General features: G+C 40.2%; 3 protein-coding genes across 10 annotated transcripts; 2 read left to right on the forward strand and 1 right to left on the reverse strand.

Annotated features, from left to right (window-relative positions):
* The first annotated feature begins 654 nt into the window (after positions 1 to 654).
* LOC108116913 (two pore potassium channel protein sup-9) lies at positions 655 to 8,395 on the forward strand. 5 transcript variants are annotated; one of them, XM_017229042.2, is made up of 9 exons: positions 655 to 742; positions 2,384 to 3,182; positions 3,490 to 3,645; positions 3,711 to 3,837; positions 3,909 to 4,099; positions 4,161 to 4,348; positions 5,239 to 5,399; positions 6,007 to 6,039; positions 6,198 to 8,395. In XM_017229042.2, exons 2-9 carry the CDS (start codon positions 3,056 to 3,058, stop codon positions 6,439 to 6,441), a joined length of 1,227 nt encoding a protein of 408 aa, XP_017084531.1. In that variant the 5' UTR covers positions 655 to 742; positions 2,384 to 3,055; the 3' UTR covers positions 6,442 to 8,395. The 5 variants fall into 5 exon arrangements, with proteins under 5 accessions (XP_017084531.1, XP_017084533.1, XP_017084528.1 ...); XM_017229039.2 differs by having other exon boundaries at positions 693 to 1,164; XM_017229040.2 differs by having other exon boundaries at positions 693 to 1,126.
* A 325-nt stretch (positions 8,396 to 8,720) lies between these two features.
* On the reverse strand, positions 8,721 to 14,425 carry LOC108116914 (serine-arginine protein 55). Of its 4 annotated transcripts, none has more exons than XM_017229046.2 (9): positions 14,292 to 14,423; positions 13,872 to 14,029; positions 13,445 to 13,515; positions 13,263 to 13,370; positions 12,418 to 12,499; positions 9,920 to 9,993; positions 9,540 to 9,851; positions 9,174 to 9,338; positions 8,721 to 9,004 (listed from the first exon to the last, which is right to left on the reverse strand). In XM_017229046.2, the coding sequence occupies exons 2-9, from the start codon at positions 13,995 to 13,997 to the stop codon at positions 8,890 to 8,892; spliced, it is 1,053 nt and encodes a 350-aa protein (XP_017084535.1). In that variant the 5' UTR covers positions 13,998 to 14,029; positions 14,292 to 14,423; the 3' UTR covers positions 8,721 to 8,889. The 4 variants fall into 4 exon arrangements, with proteins under 4 accessions (XP_017084535.1, XP_017084534.1, XP_017084536.1 ...); XM_017229045.2 differs by having other exon boundaries at positions 12,418 to 12,514; XM_017229048.2 differs by lacking the exons at positions 8,721 to 9,004; positions 9,174 to 9,338; positions 9,540 to 9,851; positions 9,920 to 9,993 and adding an exon at positions 10,476 to 11,991 and having other exon boundaries at positions 14,292 to 14,425.
* A 531-nt stretch (positions 14,426 to 14,956) lies between these two features.
* LOC108116957 (heterogeneous nuclear ribonucleoprotein 87F) lies at positions 14,957 to 18,615 on the forward strand. Its single transcript, XM_017229112.2, is given in 5 exon segments — positions 14,957 to 15,151; positions 16,079 to 16,102; positions 16,104 to 17,112; positions 17,194 to 17,296; positions 17,458 to 18,615. Coding segments are annotated over 4 exon segments (1,179 nt in total). The 5' UTR covers positions 14,957 to 15,103; the 3' UTR covers positions 17,292 to 17,296; positions 17,458 to 18,615.
* The last annotated feature ends 365 nt before the right edge of the window (positions 18,616 to 18,980 follow it).

The raw sequence follows: 18,980 nt of genomic DNA on the forward strand, positions 1-18,980 counted from the left end.
TTTTAGTTGCTTTTTTTGATATTAATCAAGAAATGTTTATATAATTTATTTGTTAATTTATTGTTAAAAAAAAGCTACATGAATTACAAAAAAATAAATATTTATTTTGTAAAGTCCAGTTTTTCCTAATATGTAGTCGAATTATTTCATAAAAAAATAAATGGAAATGTTTTGCAGTAACGTTTAAATCTAACATTCAGCTGTGGAGCTGTTAGATCTGTTAAGAAAAGAGGAAAACAAAAAATAACAGTTTTGTAAATATAAGGATATTTAGGATCCAGTTTTTGAACCACTAAGTAGAATTTCCCACCAGCTTAGTCTCAACACAATGGTTTCAAAACTGTGCTTGTTTAGTATTTCTTTTACTTTATTTTATTATTTTTAGTTTAATTTTAGACAAATATTGAACGACAATTTTATTTTCTAAACATACTAACATTTTTAATAATAAAATCTTTTATTTTTCAATCTTTTGAATTTAAATTTAAAGGATGTAATAAGCATATGTCAATTTATATTCTTGACATGTCTTAAGTCCGGACTCAAACCCAAACAGCCTGCAGGATTATCCTAACAGAAAAGGAAATTCTAACACCAAGAGAGACTTAACAGTGAGAGAGATTTTCCACAGACTTAGCAGAACGAGCTTTCGCCCGAAAATCTATTTAAGCAACACGCACCCAAAAAGTTTTAAAATTTTTTCACCCGCGCCGCAGCATCCGATTGCCATTTAAAAAGAAAAGTAATTAAAATTATTGAAAGAACAAACGTGTTACTGTTTATTCCTAAAGAACATTTATAAAGATTCCCAGCAAGAATATAATATCCCCAACAACCCTGTGAAACAGCAGCAGCAGCCGACTGTTTTGTGCGCCGGAGCAAAGCTTCCGCAGCCGTCAATTCGAGAGCATTACGGATGCGAATCCGAGTGGCGACAGGACAAAAGTGCGGCCCAAACGTAGCTAAATTACGGTAGTGAAAAAAGAAATTTTGTGGCGCCGCTAAAACAAATTTGTTGTGTGTGTGCAATTATAGTTAACGCAATCAAAAAGGATCTCTGTTCTGTGCGTCAACTGAGAGAAAATTGGGAACCGTTCACGATTCTCCTATTCAGCGGAAAGGATGTGTATGTGTGCAGGCTTTATATAATGGAACAATTCAAATGTGAGGACTCTCCTTTCTCGTCCCGTTTCTTTTTTTTTCGCGAAGTAGAAGGAGCAGGAAGGGGGCAGAGGGTATTCTCTTGATAGTGTCACTGTCATTGCCAGTGCATGGGAATTGTGGAGGAATCTGCAAGAGAATGAGGGGAGGGGGCATAGAAAGCTGCGCGAAATAGCACAACAAACAAGAAGCAAGGAAACTAACAAAAAAGTTAACTAAGGGCGGGCATCCTTTTCGCGTGTGTGCGTAAGTGCTGGTGTATGAGGGGAAACGGAGAAAGAGATGGAAAACCAACCCCCACAATCCGCACCGAAGGACCAACATTTCGGCTACTATACTCGATGAATTAAAAAAAGCCTGTGTGTCTGCTCTGCGTTTGTGTGTCCGTACACTTCAACGCGCTTTGAACCTCTCACACAAACACATACTTCTATCTATATACTCATACACACACACACTTAAATAATTCAGAGACACTGCAATGCTGCCTCATTGTTCATCAATATATTGCCGTTAGATGGCCAAACAGACTTGCACACACACACGCACATAAGCACTCTACAGATGAGCTTTCATTTTCAGTTTTTTGTCGTCTCATTATCCCGCGTGTTAACTGAATTATTCAACAATTACAGCTGAGATTTGGCAGCTTCACACGTTACCAAAATTCCAGTTTCGCCAGTGTGTCCACAAATCCTTACGCTCATTGGGCGAAGGACACATGCAAATGAAAAATTCATTTGCATGTTTGTGTGGTGGGCGAGTGTGTGTGAGTAAGGTGAGATGAAGTGTACACACAGCGGCGGTCAAGAGCATAGCTAAAAACTGCAATCAATGGGAATTTTAATAGGTTGAAATTGCAGAGGAATCTTTGGAGGTTTGAAATCGTTGTTTACAAAATGTGTTGCATACTATTAGATGCATTTAAATTGTTTTCAACGAAACTTATCCTTTTTAAAGCATATTTCTTGACATGTTTTCATGAGATTTCGAAGCTGGAAAATCAAATCTTTAAAATCAATATTAAATTATTAATTAAACCAAGTTTCCTGAGTTAATTTTTATTTTAATTGCTATTAATTTGCCCCCGACTGTTAGCAAAACTTCCTGTGAGAGAAAAAGTGTGTAGTGGGGAAGAGGGCCTCGTATTGATGATGACAGATTAGTTGCAGGCGTTATTTTTAGATCAACCATAAAACCTAATTCAAGCCATTCCACGCAGGAAGGACACGGCGGCAGAAACTACAAAAACAACTAGCAGCGCAATGGCGCCCGTCACCCGCAGGAGCAGCAGTGGCATAATAATCCTTGAGAGAAGCGCCGCCGCCCGATGAAGGATTGCAGCATGGCCCGCACATGCATATGCACAACACTCACGTCTACGTTCACTGGCAGCAGCAGTAGCAGCAGCATAAATAACGCAAGGACATGGACGGCGCAACGAACGCGACGAGGACAAAGGCCCACGGCCTGTGACAGAAATAAACGCCACCACCTCCTCGCCAAAAGCTAACCGACTAAAACGACGTAAACCCAGCACACACCACACCACGCCCTCGCCCCCCTTCTTCCCGAGTGATATTATTTTTAATGCAATCAAAGTGCTAAGTGAGTTTGCCAAAAAAAAAAAGAAGCAGAGAAGAGACTACAAAACTAGAGCAAGGCAGAGCAGAGTGAGAGTTCAGGTCTTAACCCAATTTGGGAAGTTTGTCCTTTGAGAGCGAGTCGCCATCCCGGTAAGGACGTGCAGGATTCATATGGACAACGGTAGGTGCAGCCCGGTTAGCCAGGTGAGCAGCAGCAGTCAGGAAAAGCTCTGCAAACTGTACCGCAAACGGAGGCGACGCCACTGAACCAACGATCAACATTGCCCCAATACTCGCCTAAATGAAGAATGAAGAAACAAAATGTGCGCACGATATCCTTGATCGTGTGTACATTTACCTACTTGCTAGTCGGTGCCGCCGTCTTTGACGCCCTCGAATCGGAAACGGAAAAGCGTCGTTGGGAGGCGCTGCAAGGTAAGTGGCAAACGCAACCTGAAGTGCAGCCACAGTATGCACTTAGAAAAAATATGTTTACAAATGAATTCTATTTCGTGAGAATACGAATAGAAAGTCCAATTAATGTTCGAGAATGTTTATACATATGTATGTACAGTTTTTCCATAAAAGAATATCTTAAGAAACTCCCCCCAAATTTTCCCAGTGCTTAATGGCATTTAAACTGAAGAACATGACGACCATTACCTGCCGATGAGAGATTCGTGTGTGTGTTTTGTTGCGTCATAGTCATTAACACTCTCGCCTTTCTTGCCACTAATTGCAGATGCCGAGGACATGATAATACGCAAATACAATATCTCACAGGAGGACTTCAAAGTCATGGAGACTGTGGTGCTCAAATCGGAATCGCACAAGGCCGGCCAGCAGTGGAAATTCACCGGTGCATTTTATTATGCAACCACGGTGCTTACTACTATAGGTAAGTTATCTAACCGCTGTACTATACTATATGGTATATGTGCTGACTATGGACCACCTTCTTAGGCTACGGACACTCGACGCCCAGTACGGTGGGCGGTAAGCTCTTCACTATGTGCTATGCCATTGTGGGGATTCCCCTGGGTCTCGTTATGTTCCAGAGCATCGGAGAAAGAGTGAATAGACTGAGCAGGTGGGTTTGCTACCCTGAATGGTCTAACATGGCCTTTTGTAACTATAAAATCATAATATATCTATCTACAGCTATGTTATCAAAGCGGTCCGCTCCTCGCTGCGCTGCAAAAGGACCGTCGCCTCGGAGGTGGACCTTATATGTGTTGTGACCACACTCAGTTCGCTGACGATAGCAGGCGGTGCTGCGGCCTTTTCAAAATTTGAGGGCTGGAGCTACTTCGATTCAGTATATTACTGTTTTATTACTTTAACCACAATAGGTAAGCGTAAACGTAATAAGTTTTCCGATCTACATACTATATTTTTATTGATATTCTATAGGCTTTGGCGACATGGTAGCCCTGCAGCGGGACAATGCACTGAACAGGAAGCCCGAATACGTGATGTTCGCACTGATATTTATACTATTTGGCCTGGCCATCGTGGCCGCCTCGCTGAACTTGTTAGTACTTAGGTTTGTTACAATGAATACCGAAGATGAGCGACGCGACGAGGCCCAGGCCATGCAGGTGAGATCCGGAGTCCTTCCATTTCGGAAGTGATTTCGAGAGCAACTCATGCCATTTAATTACCGTAGACTTGAGGACTGTTTTCTTTGGATTTTTATTACTATCGTACATTCCAAAACTTGAGGCTTATTTCCCCCCCGTTTTGGTAGTCTCAAACGCTTATCTCTCTAAAGTTTTATCCTTAATATCAAACGCTTCACTGTACCCTAGATTCCATAATGCTAACAAATTTTTGTAAACTTTTTTCGTATAACTTCCATCTGTCTCATACTTACCTTGTACTCGTACCTTTTTGACCAAAATTTGTTAAATATAGTTTTTATATACGTATATCTGCTTGCCACTTTGCTGCACACTTGGCTAACTCTTGATCTTGCACCTTCCGGTTCCATTTTTCGATATTTACATATAATACCAATGTTTTGAAACAAATTAATTTATAACAATCTATTCAATGCAGGCCCAAAATGCGAGAGCTACCCAAAATAAATATAAATCGAATAAATATTTTCTTTTTTCGCATATATTTTCGGTTGCCCTTGACTTAACGAAACGAAATCAAATGCAAAACGCGAGCTTAGTTTATGTCCAAGTCCAGTTTATGGACCAACGAGGTGATTGCGGTTTTTCAGATTCCAATACTTTTGACCAACACCTACTATCACCACCCCTAACAAAAAAAAAAAAACTAAAACAACCGAATACTTAACCATCTGGCTTTCTCTACGACACTTAACAAAAAACCACTGATTAACCAATCACCACAACCACACGAATACCGTTCCTCAGTCTTCAACGCTATACTCCCACCCACTCGGCATTCAAAACACCCAACCCATGAATCACTAAAAACATGAGATATATCTAACGCCTTTGATAACCCCTTGCAGGCGCTGCAAGTGGCTGTGAAGCTGGAGGGTGATGTGATAACATCCAATGGATCCATTCTGAGCGGCTACGAGGGACACGATGGCCAATCTCTGAACGGAAGCAACACCTCGTCCATGTGCTCGTGCCATTGCATGTGTCTCAATGGCAACCGACATAAAAAGTACGTAATCGCACGTTTAAGGAAAAGAAAAAGAGGCTCAGGAGGGATAGGCTAGTTCACTAAGTATTTGCCAGGATTTTCCTGCTCTTATTATCCACAGAGAGTGGCTAATGTGCATAGTGAGATAGGACGTTGGTCTCACAAGTGTCTGAGGGCTTTCGAAAGCTCTTTGCTGGGATGGACCTTTAATATTTCCTTTTTTTTAGTCCAGCTAATTGGCACAATATGGGAAACTGAAAGTGTGTGTTTGACTTTGGCAGCTTTGGAATTAGTTATGCAAAGAAAAGATACTAATTAGATTTTAAGGGTAAAGGACTTTAAATGTCATAGTTACATTCCCTGGAAGAGGTATTCTTAAATTTTATGGGATTATCTTTTTTCAAGTGTCATTCTAGGAACGATATTTCCAATATATATAGCAATTATATTGATTTTGAATGTTATTCTTTAACTAAGGACTGTTCTTCGATCTTGGGTCACTGATTCAACACTAAACTAATAAACTTTAGTACGAAGTGCCTTACTCCCTTGCCTCTTTGACTAAATATTGTGTTATGTGTTTACTCATTTTTGTTTTTATGACACTTTATGTTTTGCACATCTGCAGAAGTAACAACTTGGGAAAGAACAACGATGCAGAGTAAGCTTTCCATTTCATCCAATTAGCTTCAAAGTCTGATTTTACACATTTATATAGTATATATCTTGGTAAAATCAGGCTATATCATGCATGTCTACAGTAACCAACCTTCATTAGATAGACTTCTTAACTGATAACTTAACATCTTACACCCACAGAAATCAATACAAATTGAGGCGATCGCCCACACACATCCGACACCTACTGCCGGAAGTGGTGCCCATGCAGGTTTTGAACTACGACTACGACACCCAGAGCCTGCACACATTGGCCGATCGTGGGACCATGGACAGCAGCTATATGGGCGTGGACATGGTGGACATGGGGGATACGGCAAGCATGGAACTGCGGCCACACACATTGCTCAAGCGCAATGTATCACTTTTATCCATTCGCATCTAGGAGTTAGGAAGGCGCTATATAAATATATATAGTATATATATTGGGAGGATTAGCGGGTTGCTGGAACAACGAAGTGGCGGCCCCCTCAGCCCTGTCCTGTGGACCTGCCCTCGCCAAAAACGACTTACAAAATCGAAAGTGATAACAAGGCTCTAATAGTACTTAAATACTTATATAGACTCGCAAACTGAATGTAGGACACGCCATTGATAATTAATGATTGACGATTAACGACTTTTGGGCGTTTGGATAGTGTGCTATGCAATTTATGTAGGATCCCCCGCGCGATATGTGTGTGTGTATGCATTTACAATGTGAACTAGTGCATAAATCTATACAACATGTAGTCGGCATATGCTAGAGACTAAAACCTATATATATATACAAAAGGAAAACACTTACAACTAGGGCACTATACAATTGAATGTAAACCACTGCCATTTCCGAGCGATAGAACCTACAAGCGATACTAGAAGATTATGGAACGGCAACACTCACTTGTAGTCTTTCTATTTTAACACCAATTAACATCCAGTCATCCGTAGAAGTAAATAGACCGAATCCGATAACCTCGAGCCAAAATCAACCTGAGTATTACTACGTTTATAGAGCAGCTAAGTGTAATTAAGAACTTATTTGATTAAACATTTTAGATCCATATTATATCATAGAAAGGGTCTTAGAATTCTAAAGCGTCGGTTTAGGAACTTTAAAGAGTATTATCAAATTTTAAACCATCAAAGCCTTACATACTTCTAGAGCAGATAACGCGACTAACTGCCTCTAATATTCATAAGTAAATTAAAGGATAGTTCAAGCAGTTCCGAAATGTTTTTTGCTTCCTTTTTCTTAATAATTCTTAACTAGTTATTAACTTAATTTAAATTTAATCAGTTCTTATAAACGTAGAATACATTCCAGGAGCCAAAATAACGCAATGAAAGTGTCAAATTAATGCTGTAAATACTCTATAGCCGATTAATGTTAGCTAACGTTCAAGTGAATCCATTTTATTCAGACTTATTATGATTACGTAACGATTAAAGAATAAACTTGATATTAGTTTACGATTACGATGCGCATGTAGTTAGTAGCTGCAACTAAAAGGCGACATCTTTCGATCTAAATCTAAAACCAAGTGTCAGGAAATACTTAGCTAGAAGCCCAAAAACCATTTCTGGCCAATCCAGTGCTCAAGTGACTCCGCGATGTGCCAAAAAAATATATACTAATATGTAACTCACTTAGTACGTGCTGCTAACATTAGTTATTATGCTAATGACATTCAAATGTTTTCCACCGTACGTGAGCTAGACATATAGACATACCGTCTCAGACCCAAAATGACCTACCCCTATCGCATTTATGCAAAGAATGCATTTAGTTATAGTTGTAGATAATCTCGAACCGAATTCCCCTACACACACACTTAATTTAAGCATTCCCCCGTGCATATTGTTTTAGATTTGCATTTGCATTTAAAAAAATAGGATTATCAATAATATGTTTCTAGTTAGTCGATGCATTTTTCAAGGCCCATTGCTCACTCGAGACGTCAAACGCTTCAAGGAAATCTCTCTTTTTATCCTTATGTGCTTTGTATATAATAGTATACTTAATAAAATTAATTACTTTAAAAAGAAAAACAAATATATTGTTAATACCAAAACTTTGTCAGTTTATAAAACTTAGTTACGTATTTGATTTAAATTGACGATTTTTAAAATGCTAATTAATTTCCAAATTTTAAATATTTAACTATAATATATTTCCGCCAATGGGGTTAGTTAAAATTACCAATGGAATTCTCTTTAAATTCAACATAAATAAAATTGTATTTTTAATTCTGGCAAATAATGCGAAATAGTGAAAATAAGACTTTGTAATATACTTATATTCCAAAATTACAACAAAAAAAAAAAAAAACCAATAAAACTAAATTTATATGATTAAATCTGATATATATTATTTGGTTTAATCCTATATTTTATAAGGCTCAATCAAACACAGTTTTTAATTTAATTTTATCCGTATTTATTGAAATTACTCAATCCTATAGACAATTTGAAGAGTTTTCCGGTGTACATGTCGCAGTAATTTCATGGCCTATATGTACTTATTGAATCCAACTATATAGCATATTTATTGCTCGGCCAACAGGATCCCTGTCATTTTCCAGCTTATAGCCCACACACCAGAGCGCCGCCAGAGTGGGATTCTCCATAAGACTTAGAACAATATTTTCTTTTTACGTACTAAAAAATGACGAGGCCTAATAGTTGTGGATTTTTATATGATTTCATTTTTTTCATTAGATTTGGTTTAAGAGTGTGACGCAGTGTAAATAAGTAGGGTGTCTGAGTGTTGTTTGATGTTCGTAGAATAGTTTATAGTAGAAGTCTAAAATCAAGTGTTTTATAATTAATGGGGGGACAGCTAATAACTAATCTAATCGTCCATGCTCTCGTTATTGCGGTCCGGTGATGCGTTTCCATTTTTGGGCGAGGCCGAACGGGATCGAGAACGTGAACGCGACTTGTTGTCAGCCGATGCAGATCGATCGCTGTAATAGAAATATATTATAATAAACTACAGTACAAGCTTTTGAACGACCACAGTTGGAGGGCTACAAACAACAGGTGCATCCAAACAAAACCAAAGAAAGCACGAAAGAAAGAATCGTGAACTGTCTATATAGAGCCGTGAACAGCGGGTCTAGTAGCTTAACTTACCGTGAACGAGAGTCGCGGCGATTGGACTTGGAACGTGAGCGGGAACGAGACTCGCGCTTGGAAACAGAGCGTGAGCGGGAACGGGAGTCACGCTCACGTTTGGGTGAACGGGAGCGTGTGCGGGAGTGGGACTTCGATTTGGACTTGGATACGTCGCGTGATTTGCTGCAGCACAAGAGGAGAAATCAATTAGGTGGGTAAGCATAAGAAACTATCAAACCTAAGGGATCGCATTTAATTTTTTAGATTTCTATTTAAGCATTTTTCATATTAAGAATCTCTATTAGCAAATAAAACAAAACTATTTTTTTTATATTAATATTTTTTAAGTACGATCCCTATTAAAATATTAAAACCTTCACTTACTTTGAACGCGAGCGGGAACGAGAACGAGACTTGACTGGCGACTTGGACTTGGATCGTCCGCCACGGGACTTGGAGCGGCTGCGCGACTTGGAGCGCGAGTGCGACGAACGGCGGGAACGAGAGCGCCTGCGGGAACGAGATCGCGAACGCGAGCTAGATGAACGAGAGCGTCCACGTCCTCCGCCACCACCACCACCGCTGCGTCCTCCACGACGGTCCTCGACCAGGTGAATGCGCCTACCATTTAGCTCGGTATCATCCAACTTCTCAATGGCCGTTTTCATATCTGACAACGAGGCAAACTCAACCACGCTGCAAAAAGAAAATCATTTTATTAGTTTCAATACCTAGCTAAAAAATTACATTAAGTTATAACTTACCCTTCATTGCGGCGCTGCTTGTGAGCATCAGCATAGGTGACCTCGCCAGCCTGACGCATGTAATCCTTAAGATCCTGCAGGGGACGCACAAAGTCGGAAGATAATGACATAAATTAGTAAAATTAAGTTTTGGCATAAATCTCGCACATTTTTGCATCCGACAATGGCAGTGGTTGCAACTAAAGGACAGCTTGTGCAGCAAATGGAGCATTTTGAATGGTTCCGGCGGAATTGGGCTCCCAACCAAGTCTCAAGTCTCTCTCACAAGTCCCTCACTTTCAGTGCCCTGTTGGTCGTCTATCCTGTGCTCCTGCTGTCGTGCCTGCCTACGGACGTTAAACGAAAACCTCTCGCCGGACAAAGGATTCGTTTTGATCGGGTATGGCCGAGAAGGTGCCCAGCACCGAACATTCAAACACTCCACGCTGCACGAGCACAAAAACTTAAGCATAAACAATCAGAGGTAACAGTGGTTGGCAATAGATAGTTAATTATAGATATAGTTGATTTGGTTTGGAAATAAATTAAGTAAAACAAAATATTTGTAATTGAATTCTTACTTAATGCGCTTTCAGAGAGAGGAGGACACACACATCGTTTCTACACCGAGAGTTTAGATTGTCTGCCTAGTAACTGTGGGCCAATGACACCAAGACACCTCATGACCTCCCATCGAAAGTCCGATCGAACATCGTTAACTCAACCAGGCAGCCAGGCACCTAGGCAGCCAGTGAACCAGTGGCCAGTCAGGCGGATGAGAGGATTGATGGCCAGACCTCGTTTACGTTTCGTTTCATTACTTTGGTTTTGTGTTTTGGTTTTGGTACTTAGTATTTTGTTATATGTTTTTCCATGTACAACAGAATCATATTATAAATGGCAAAAAAAAGAGTATTCAAGTGTTGCGGTAGCGATTTCGGTTTTATGTTTCGGGGGAGCCTGCCACACACCGGATACAGTCAGGAGGTCAGATCAGATTACAGAGGCAGACATCGCTGGCCAGAACCACCGCACCAGAGAGCCGGAGAGTGGAGCATTTGAAGCAGTTTTGCCGGGCAGTGGCGGACAACAACCAGCGGCTTCGGCGCCTCACGCACAAACGAACTGCAAAAATAAGAAATACGTTTCGAGACGCTGCTCTCTTGCTGCTCCAACAGGTTGGTTGTCTAGTCGGTAGTCTCAGCCGGAGACGGAAGCCGGGAGCCGTTAGCCGTAAGCCAGAGCCAGAGCCGATAGCCGGTAGCCGGTAGCCAGAAGAAGAACCGGGAATTGGGGGGAAGGACTAAGTTCGGAGGCACTAGCCGAAGTTGGTAACAAAACGCGCGATCAGCATTCGTCATCATCATCGATCGATCATCGTAATATGCTCATCTCCCATCTCATCATCGTCGCCAAGACCATCACATCCTCATCTCAGAATTAGCGAACGCAAGCTTCTCTCATCTCTAAACCGTACTCGATTGTTTCGATTTACGCCCTCACACTCACAATTGGCTATAAGGAATTTGACAATTCTTTATATAATATTGTTTATAGTAAAAAATTGTGAATGTTTTTTTTAGCAGAGAAAATTAAATACCTAACGCAAGAGGCCAGCCTACGTCTTTTCATAATCAGCTTACGTAGGCTGGCCTTTTTGACCCGGGCAGCTCATCATCGTCCATCGTCATCGTCTGCTTTCTGATTTTCGGTTTTAGTTTGGTGTTTTCTAGTGTTCTTAGGCTCGATTCTGATCGATTTGTTCTTATGATTTTTTGTTTTCGTATTTCGGAATAAGACGGATGGATGTGGCGGCGGCGATGGCGCATCGTGGTGGTTGGTCGTAGGTCGCAGATCGTAGATCACGAATCGAAACCCATCTGGGGGCTGCTCTGGGTACTACCTCTCTGTCTTCCACCACACTTCATGGTTTTATTTGGGAAACACTCAGAACCGCTCGGTCGGTCACTAGATTTATCTTTCTCTCACGGCGATTCAATAAGATTTGATTCTCTATCGGATTTTGGTCCCGATTCGGTTATAGTATTGGCCCAAGCCGAGTAGGGAATCTCTCAGTCAAAGCACATCAAACTCTTTTTTATCGGTTTCGGTTGGTGTGTGCGAGAGAAAGTAATGGTGGGTAGATTACACCGATCAGTACTAGGGTTTTAGCAATATTTCTTTGTTTTTTTTTCGTTTCACTTAAGCCTAGGTCAACTGTACAGCTTATAACTAATTTATAGATTAGAGATGGCTGGAGTCAGAGTGGAGGAGGAGTTAAACACAAAACAGGACAGTGAGACACCGGGGGTAATAATTTGAAATCAAAAAGGGGTGCTCGAAAGTGGGGGGTTTTCTTTTGAAGGATAGGTAAGTTGAAGATTAGTGGGTGTTTAATATATAGATATCCATTTCAATCGGTTAGCCTTTATTAAATGCTAATTCTACACTCCTCGAATCTAAACTACAGTGAATATCGGGCCCATTGCCTGATATATTATCGATCCATGCTCACTTACCTGCCAGCTAACGCGGCTAGACAAATTCTCCACAATCAGGCGGTATTCAGTGCGCAAGGGTGGTCCATAACGGGAGGATGATCTGGAATTTTTGTTTCTGGTGAATAATTGAATGGATTCGCTAATTAGTATTGACACTGCGCTGCTGCTGCTTCCGCTGCTCCATCACAAAACTCAACGCTGATTGATGAATATTCAAGCATATGCATATTTATACTTGGTTTAATGCGTAACGAAACGAAACGAAACGATTTACAAACTATTCGGTTAAGGTTACGTGCAGACATAAGAAAATCATAATATGCATAGGAAAACGGAGCATTTGGGAAATAATAAGATTAACAGCAAGTCAGTGTCTTTTAGGTAGGTGCCTTCCACACAGAGTAAAGCTGTTTAAATCGTTGCTTTTTGAATTCAATTGAATAAGTTCTTTCTATTATGAAATTAAAACTGATTCAAAATGTAATATTATTGTTATTACATCAATTACATAGAAAAAAATGGTATAACATTGATTTATAGTTATTTTTAAACGATAGTTAATACATTAGATCCAAAAATTTATATTTAGTTTTATAGAAAATTTTAAATATTAATAAAACTTTAAAATAAAATATACACATTAATATATGTATAAGCATGGTAACAAGAATTCAAAAGGTAATTGCAATAATATATCAAGCATACAATTAATATCGATCACATCTGTGTGGATTGGCTTTTAAATGAAAATAATTTAGGCAATGCTAATTTTCTGGGGCAAATTTCAACGCAAACAAAGTTAGAGGACGGCATGGTCGCAACTACTTTGGTCCGGTTTTATGGCCTGTATAGCCTGTACTTACTTATCGTTGTAGCGACCGCCGCCGCCGCCTCGCCGACCGCCGTATCGATCGTCGTAGCGGTCGCGGTTGCTGCCTCGAGCGGTACCCCTGGCGGGTTCAACAACCACGCTGCAAAAATATAGAATAGAAAAACGTGAATCACTATTTGGCGGGCTTCTTCTTTTATAGTTTTAATAACTTACCGCTCGCCCAACAGCTCTTTGCCATTCAGTTCATAGACGGCATCGTCGGCATCACGGTAATCTTCGAACTCCTGAAAATTCAATTAGTGATTAGTATTGATTATGGAATTACTATCAGGTTTACCTTCAGTTTGTATAAGCTTTTAGGTGGTATAACTAATTTAGTGATACTTTTTGGTACCATGACAACAGTTGTACATTTTTACGATATTTATGGACTAATGGAATAATTTTAACATTAAATTTAAAAGAAACTGGTCAATAGAAGGCATAATCGATATATATAAACTAATTTTGTGTTTGCAAATGCATTTAAGCATTGCCTTGCCAAAAATTATTTTATACAATTTTGTAAGTACGCCTGATTACCCAAACATATATTTTACATATTATATATTAACTAACTGTATTTTTTTTTAATACTCACCACGAAGCCATAGCCATTCTTGATGAGAATGTCGCGAGTTCGGCCATAGCCTTTGAAGAAGCGCTCCAAATCGCGCTCGCGCACTCCATACGGCAGACCGCCCACGTACACTCGAGATCCCACCATGATTAAGGTTATTTACGTATCTCAAGCAGGTGCTAGAATATGTTATAATAATTAAATAAAACGTATTTTTCAGCTTCTATTTTGCTCGTCTGTCCTTTCGAAACGAAAAAAAAACACACTATGATGCGCGCGTGTGGATGTGTTTTGCCAAGATGGCGGACACCATACACAGACCACCCCACACACACACGCGCACAATGTACCGGGTGTACAGAACATTAGCGAAAAAAATCAATATATTTTACGTTGCAAATCAATGTTGTTAATAATTTAATCGTATTCACTAGCACATACCGTTTATTAAAGATTATTTGTGGTAAATTTACAATTTACTCGCTCTCTACACACTATATTTTTCCAGCTTCTTTTCCACACGAAAAAAACGCAAGCTACTCGACACAAACGGAAGTGAAAGTGACAGCCCGAAACGATGTTCGACAATCTTTTCGTTGGCGGAATGAAACGATAGTTTTTAGTTGGCCGATATTTTGGGCGGGCAAGGCGTTTTTAGATGTATGGGGTATTCCTTTTTTAATTTATAACGAAGAAAAACGTAATATGTAAATAAAATATATTGGCTACTTAACATGTTGAATTCATTTATGAACTATATATAAGAAAAAATAATTCGAGTTCTCTTGCAAAAAAATACGAATTGTTTTCTATAATACATCTTCTAGCCACAAACAATTTTTTGAATTTTCTTTATTTGTTATGTAATGGTTTTAATTTATTTTTTTTATGTTATCTAGTGTTTAAGTGCATGGCTCAATATATTTCCCAAAATTTTTGTTCAGCTGTATAAGATAATTGTGGTTATGATAACTAACAAATAGTTATAATCAATAAAATAGTTAAAGAGAAAAGCCTTGTTATAAAACTATCGTTACAATTCCGTGTTCCTTGAAACATTGTTTTCCCACTTTGCAAGTTCACGATACTTTAGCGTTCTACCACATCCGACATATTGGTCACACTGCTCCCCAATTCCTTTGTGAGTGCTGTACACCTTATATTTTCGGGCGTCTGCTGGAGAAAGAGTGAAAATCTGACAAATTGTGCTTAACTTCGAGGTTGTTCGATTTCTACATAAAAGCAAAACAATAATGGCGGATCTGAACGATTCCAATGGAAACTACGACGATGGTGACGAGGTGAGTTTAATGAGATTAATTTCCAAATGTAATCGCGTGGAAAAGTGCAAAATGTCGACGCCGACAATGTAGCACGCGGCTTTTTTTTCTCGGCCAATTAAGTACGTGGAATTAAACAGGTCTTCGGTCTTTATTCGCTTTCAACCGGTTAATGGCACTAAAAAAGTTTAATAACCCTTATCGGGGAAAACGTATGTATAATTATTACAAAAAAAAAAATTGCCGGCCGCCTTTCAGGAAAAAGAAAACGAAATCACATACACACATAAACAGGCTGTCATGGCGGTGCAAATAGTAATAAAAAGAAAATGGCGGGCAGCATTTCACTCGCCAGGTATCACAATAATTATCATAAACAATTCCGACCGAAGATCATAGTTTATCTATAATTGCATTTATTTGATGAGTCATTATTGCAATTATTCGTAATCTGAAACTGTATTTAAAGAAAATAAATTAAAATTGTTTAATCTCCTGATTAATATATTTAAAGTGTAAGCAAGATTATGAAGGCATTAATTTTACAAAATCGAGATTGATTTCGATATTTCTAATAAAAGCCCAATTTTGTACTCTTTATTTTTATTATTTAATTATGATAATATTACCTTTTGATATTAGGAAAAAAAATATTTTATGTTTATACTTTGAAGTTACTATTTTATTTTCTTCGATAATCTGAATACATTTTCAAAAATATTTTATTTACTTCTTTACAAAAAGTCTATTCGATTTTTGGGTTGATTTTGAAACAAACGAAAACATTGTTAAAGGTTAATTTAATGAATACTAAAACATTTTTATACAAGGTTTCTTTGAAATTTATTTTCGGAAGATAATATCGTTACTTATGCATTCGGGTTTATGTAAATGTATGGGTTTGTGTCACTTTACTGACTTCTGACTCCCCTTTTAATTCGCCTACAGATCACCGAGCCAGAGCAGTTGCGGCAAGCTGTTCATCGGCGGACTGGACTACCGCACCACAGACGACGGTCTTAAGGCGCATTTCGAGAAATGGGGCAACATTGTGGATGTGGTGGTAATGAAGGACCCCAAGACGAAGCGTTCACGTGGTTTTGGGTTCATCACATATTCCCAGTCTTATATGATCGACAATGCCCAGAATGCGCGCCCACACAAGATCGATGGTCGCACCGTAGAGCCCAAGAGGGCTGTGCCGCGCCAGGAGATCGATGCTCCGAATGCCGGTGCCACGGTGAAGAAGCTCTTTGTGGGCGGTCTTCGTGACGATCACGATGAGGATTGCCTGCGCGAGTACTTCAAGGACTTTGGTCAGATTGTGGGCGTAAACATTGTTGTCGACAAAGATACGGGCAAGAAGCGCGGTTTCGCCTTCATCGAGTTCGATGATTACGATCCAGTGGACAAGATCATACTCCAGAAGAACCACACCATCAAGAACAAAAGCTTGGATGTAAAGAAGGCGATTGCCAAGCAGGACATGGACCGCCAGGGCGGCGGCGGTGGTGGTGGAGGTGGTCAAGGCGGTGGACGAGGTGGTCCTCGGATTGGCGGACGAGGGGGTCAGGGTGATCGCGGCCAGGGAGGCGGCGGCGGTGGCTGGGGAGGACAGAACAGGCAAAACGGCGGTGGCAATTGGGGAGGAGCTGGCGGCGGTGGTTTCGGCAACAGCGGTGGCAACTTTGGAGGCGGTCAGGGCGGAGGCTCGGGTGGTTGGAACCAACAGGGAGGTAGCGGCGGCGGCAGTCCGTGGAACCAGGGTGGCGGCAACAGTGGCTGGAACAATGGTGGCGGCAGTGGAGGTGGTTACGGCGGCGGCAGCAATGGAAGCTGGGGCGGTAACGGAGGTGGTGGTGGTGGCTTCGGCAACGACTACCAGCAGAGCTACGGCGGTGGACCACAGCGTAATAACAACTTTGGCAACAACCGCCCAGCCCCATATAGCCAAGGAGGCAGTGGAGGAGGTTTTAACAAGGGTAAGGTTCTAAGATAATAGATTGATAGTTGAAAGTTGTCTAAAAGGCGTATAATTTTAACTTTTTAAATCTCGTATTTAGGTAACCAGGGTGGAGGACAAGGATTTGGCGGTAACAACTACAACTCCGGAGGCGGCGGCCAGGGTGGAAACATGGGCGGCGGCAATAGACGTTACTAGACAAGGTAAATGTATATTCAAGATCCAGGTCCTAAGCCCACAGTAGGTTTTAATTCGCTCGGATCTTTGGTCGTTATTGGCAGCTAGTTGAAAGCCAAACAAACAATCAATATTTATCAGATCGAACCGAAGCTAATTCAAAATTTTCTCCTTTTTTTGCAACTAGGTAAACACACATAGAGAGAGAGAGAGAGAGAGTCAGTTCAAGCTAGACGACAAGCAGGCAGTCTAGGCAGGCAGATGCAGAGGCACAAGCACAATCCCAATCACAATCTCAGACCCAGGCACAGGCAGGCAACTAGTAGCAGGTGTCTCTCAGACCAGGCAGACAAGATCAGATCCAAGAAATCCAGATCGAGAAAACCAGGCCGAGTCAAGTGCAAGTGCAAGCAATCAGTTTTTGGGCCAGTCTGAAACCTGAAGGCGAAAAGCAACAAGAAAATAAGCCAAATGTGTGTATGCAAAGCAAAACAGCCAAGAAAGCAAATCGAACCCGACGCCAAATTGTCCACAGTTTTGAATGCTACTATCTCTCTTTTGTAACCATTAATTCGCTGATCAATTCATGTTTAGGATTTTAAGAAACCCTGAACGCTTAGTTTTAACTATATTATCAATCTAAACAAACTAAAAGAAACGAAACGATAAGAAAGAAAGAAAAACACAAACCAACCACCAAAATAAAAATTATACAATTTTATTTTATAAAATTGATTACCGAACAACAGAAACCAATTGATGAGCGCCTGATGCTCTTTGATAACCAGTTGTTTATAAGGGTGTTAATAAGGTAGAGTACCTTGAACTTTATTCATGACGGGATGTGGCCCACAGCTAGTTGTATTTTCAATTGATTTTATTTTATATAGCGATTCAGCGAGAAATGTATAAAATCAAATAGAACCATATTTTGTAATCACTTTTTTGTACATTTAAGAACTTATATACATATTATGATTTATTGCAATACAAAGGCGAACGCCTCCGCAGAATTGTCTACATGCGCTGCACAGTGGTCTAAATGATCAATTTGGCAGATATAAATTAATACCTTCCTAAAAAAGAGGAAAACTATTAATTTATACGTGACAGACTGGCCCTTTTGGCAACTTTGCGCTATTGTCCTAGCAAGCGAAATCCATATATACGAAACATACCAACTCTGTTAGACCCTAAGAAGTAGATGCTACGCTAAGCCCAGAAAACTAAAAAGAAATCCACATAACTAAAATCACAAATGTTCTGTAATTAGTTCGTTAAAACAGAAACTAAAGCGACGTGAGATTCAAACGAAAAATAAAGTCCTAATGTTACCCACCCGAAACAATAACAGGTGCAAAAATCCTTTGCGATAAGGAGCACAGGATCAGCAGCAATCAATCACGGGGTAATCCGATACGACCGGGATTGGAGGCAGGGTAGCAAGCAGGGCTAGTTACCGTCATTAGAGATCCCCAAAAATAATAATCCCCCGGGCAAACCGCGTACTAATGCACTGACTATTTCTTTGCAAGACTGGCCGGGCTACGGACGGATGCTTCCGGGGCCGGATACGTCATCTGCTATGCTCTTCGCACCGGTTCGTTTCCAGAAAAAGAGTGTCCACTTTGGACCTTGGTTGGTGGCAGTTCTGGCTGACTTGGTCGGTACTCGGAGGTAAGTGAAGGTAACTACACGGTATTTTACTAA

This window comes from Drosophila eugracilis, unplaced genomic scaffold, assembly GCF_018153835.1.
Source record: "Drosophila eugracilis isolate 14026-0451.02 unplaced genomic scaffold, ASM1815383v1 contig_401, whole genome shotgun sequence".
Classification (NCBI taxonomy): Eukaryota; Metazoa; Arthropoda; class Insecta; order Diptera; family Drosophilidae; genus Drosophila; species Drosophila eugracilis.